Source organism: Papilio polytes, unplaced genomic scaffold (assembly GCF_000836215.1).
Source record: "Papilio polytes unplaced genomic scaffold, Ppol_1.0 DF824247.1, whole genome shotgun sequence".
In the NCBI taxonomy this organism is placed as follows: domain Eukaryota; kingdom Metazoa; phylum Arthropoda; class Insecta; order Lepidoptera; family Papilionidae; genus Papilio; species Papilio polytes.
This window is the reverse complement of record NW_013524957.1, coordinates 67,188-69,636: the sequence shown is the minus strand read 5'-3', so window position 1 is coordinate 69,636 and position 2,449 is coordinate 67,188. Positions and strand designations below refer to the sequence as shown.

Below are 2,449 nucleotides of genomic sequence, written 5' to 3'. Positions count from 1 at the left end.
GGCGGCGGCCGCGCCCAGCCCGTGCTGCGCTTCCTGCACCTCGTGCGCCGCGCGCAGCGCACCGCGCTCGCTGAGTACGTACACAGATATACACAGTACAAGCACACGTATACGTACACGAACGCAAATAAACACAATACGAGCACACGTAGACGTACACGAACACAAATAAACACAATACGAGCACACGTAAACGCACACATACACAAAGAAACACAATACAAGCACACGTAGCCGCACACATACACAAATAAACACAATAACAAGCACACGTAGCCGCACACATACACAAATAAACACAATACAAGCACGTATACACGAACACAAATAAACACAATAACAAACACACGTTTTTTACTATAACTTTTTCACCCTTTTACTAATAAGTAAAGGATCGAAAGAGAAAGGGGAGACGCATAGGAAGGCGAAAAATCTTCTTTATGTGCGTTTTCTCCTCCGTCGATTAAGGATAGGCAACGCATACGCTATTTCAAATATTTTGAAACGACGGCGCGAAACAGAAAGCAATTAAACGCATCCTTTAAATATGCTTGTACGAAAAAAGTAGGTTAGTGATACACGGTTAATCTCTGTTTATAATTATCCTTTTGTTTGTGCCATTCACTGCTTTCTAATTGGTTACTTGTAAGAGGCGGAGTTTGTCTCGTTGCAATGAATAAGACAGTATTACAAAGTGGAACACCACGGATTTTCGCGACTGTGCACAAACAAGCAAACACAAGTACATAAGTATGTATACATATTAGGACACGTATACGTATACGCCCAAGTACAGGATCATGTACTGTAAATATTTGATCGCCGATATACTTGAGGGAATAAAAATGAAAGAGATTTTTGCCTGGAGGGAATGCGTGTACTTGATGCTATCTACAGATTTTGAATGTCAATTTTTAAAAAGTATTTTACGTGACGGTGAACTCGAAACTTAGCCGTTGCTATTAAAATTATGGCAGGCGCTCGCGACCAATATATAAAAACGTTATTTCATGGACATGTATATGTTTTTGATTTTTAGCGTGATAAAATTTGTAGGAATTATAGAAATTAGTTTGTATATTGTATGCTAAAATGTTATGTGTTTGTTTTCAGTTTAGGGGACGCGTGGGCAGGTCACAGCCGGGGACCTCCGATAGTCGTGCACTGCTCCGCCGGCATCGGTAGAACTGGTCAGTGGAATTGAAATAAATAAAAACCTCTTTATTGCCTTGCTTAATTAATCACTTTTATTATGTTTGACGACGTATTTAAAACTACTGCTGGCTTATCAATATCATCACCAGTTCATTATATGTCCCTACTAAGGGGCTCGGAGCCTAACCTAAAGTAAGGGATGACTAGGTTATAGTCAACCACTGCGGGTTGACTTCAAACATATCTTTGAATTTCTTCGCCGTTATGTGCAGGCATCACGATGTTTTCCTTCACCGTAAGGACGTCGGGTAAGTTATGTACATATAAAAATCGAAAATCATATTAGTACATGTCGGGATTCGAACCCAAGACCTGTAGATTACAAGTCAAGTGCTCAAACCTCTGAGTTACCGACGCTCTTATGCTGGCTTAAGCGTGTCATTATTATCATACTTCGTACTGATATTATAAATGCGAAAGTTTAGATGGATGGATAGATGTTTGTTAGAGTTTGTAGCCTAAACGGCTGAACGGATTTCGATGAAATTTGGTACAGACGTACAGTATAGTCTAAAAGAATACATAGACTACTCACTTTTGTTTTTATTTAATTCCACGTAGACGGAGTCGCGGGAAAAAGCTAGTGAAAAAATAAAGTTATATATTTATAATTGAAATGTATGATGATTTAATAATAATAAAAAGGACTTTTATTGCCACAAAAACAAGCTACAAATGAAATCTTTCATACATCAACCTTAAAGGTAATAAAAAAAGAATATGTGGCAAAAGGCGGCAAGCTGTATGCAATGCAATTTGTATGTGTGTAGGCACGTTCATAACGCTGGAGGTGTGCACGTCGCGGCTGGCGGCGGAGGGCGTGGCGGACGTGCGCGGCGCGGTGGAGCGCGTGCGGGCGCAGCGCGCGCACTCCATACAGATGCCCGACCAGTACGTCTTCTGCCACCTGGCGCTGCTCGAGTACGCGGTCAGTACTTCTTCATTCACATACTTTTTGTTTTATGCGATTTTTTTTCTTTTTTAAAGTATATTTTTCTGTGTGTGTATCAAATTTATGTAAAAGATACTAGAGTGCGATAGAGCCAGCTGAAAACTAGCGCAGGAATGGCTGCATGACTGCCATTTGCCACAATTTTATAATATAATGCCATTAAAATATATGAATTTCCGTTGTTTTTGAGTTATTTCAATATATACAAAAAACAATCTTCCCTCTATGTAATATTAGTGGAGATTAGAATACTTTTATTTTAATCTATCTGTTTAATGTAGG

At 39.6% G+C, this 2,449-nt stretch overlaps 1 protein-coding gene across 1 annotated transcript in view; it reads left to right on the top strand.

Moving 5' to 3' along the window:
• The window catches only part of LOC106110232 (tyrosine-protein phosphatase non-receptor type 9-like), a 38,689-nt gene that overhangs the window by 35,223 nt on the left and 1,017 nt on the right, over positions 1 to 2,449 (top strand). The window contains exons 10-12 of the mRNA XM_013291979.1: positions 3 to 74; positions 1,114 to 1,190; positions 1,986 to 2,143. Coding sequence (XP_013147433.1) covers positions 3 to 74; positions 1,114 to 1,190; positions 1,986 to 2,143 — 307 coding nt within the window. The remainder of the gene's footprint in view (positions 1 to 2; positions 75 to 1,113; positions 1,191 to 1,985; positions 2,144 to 2,449) is intronic.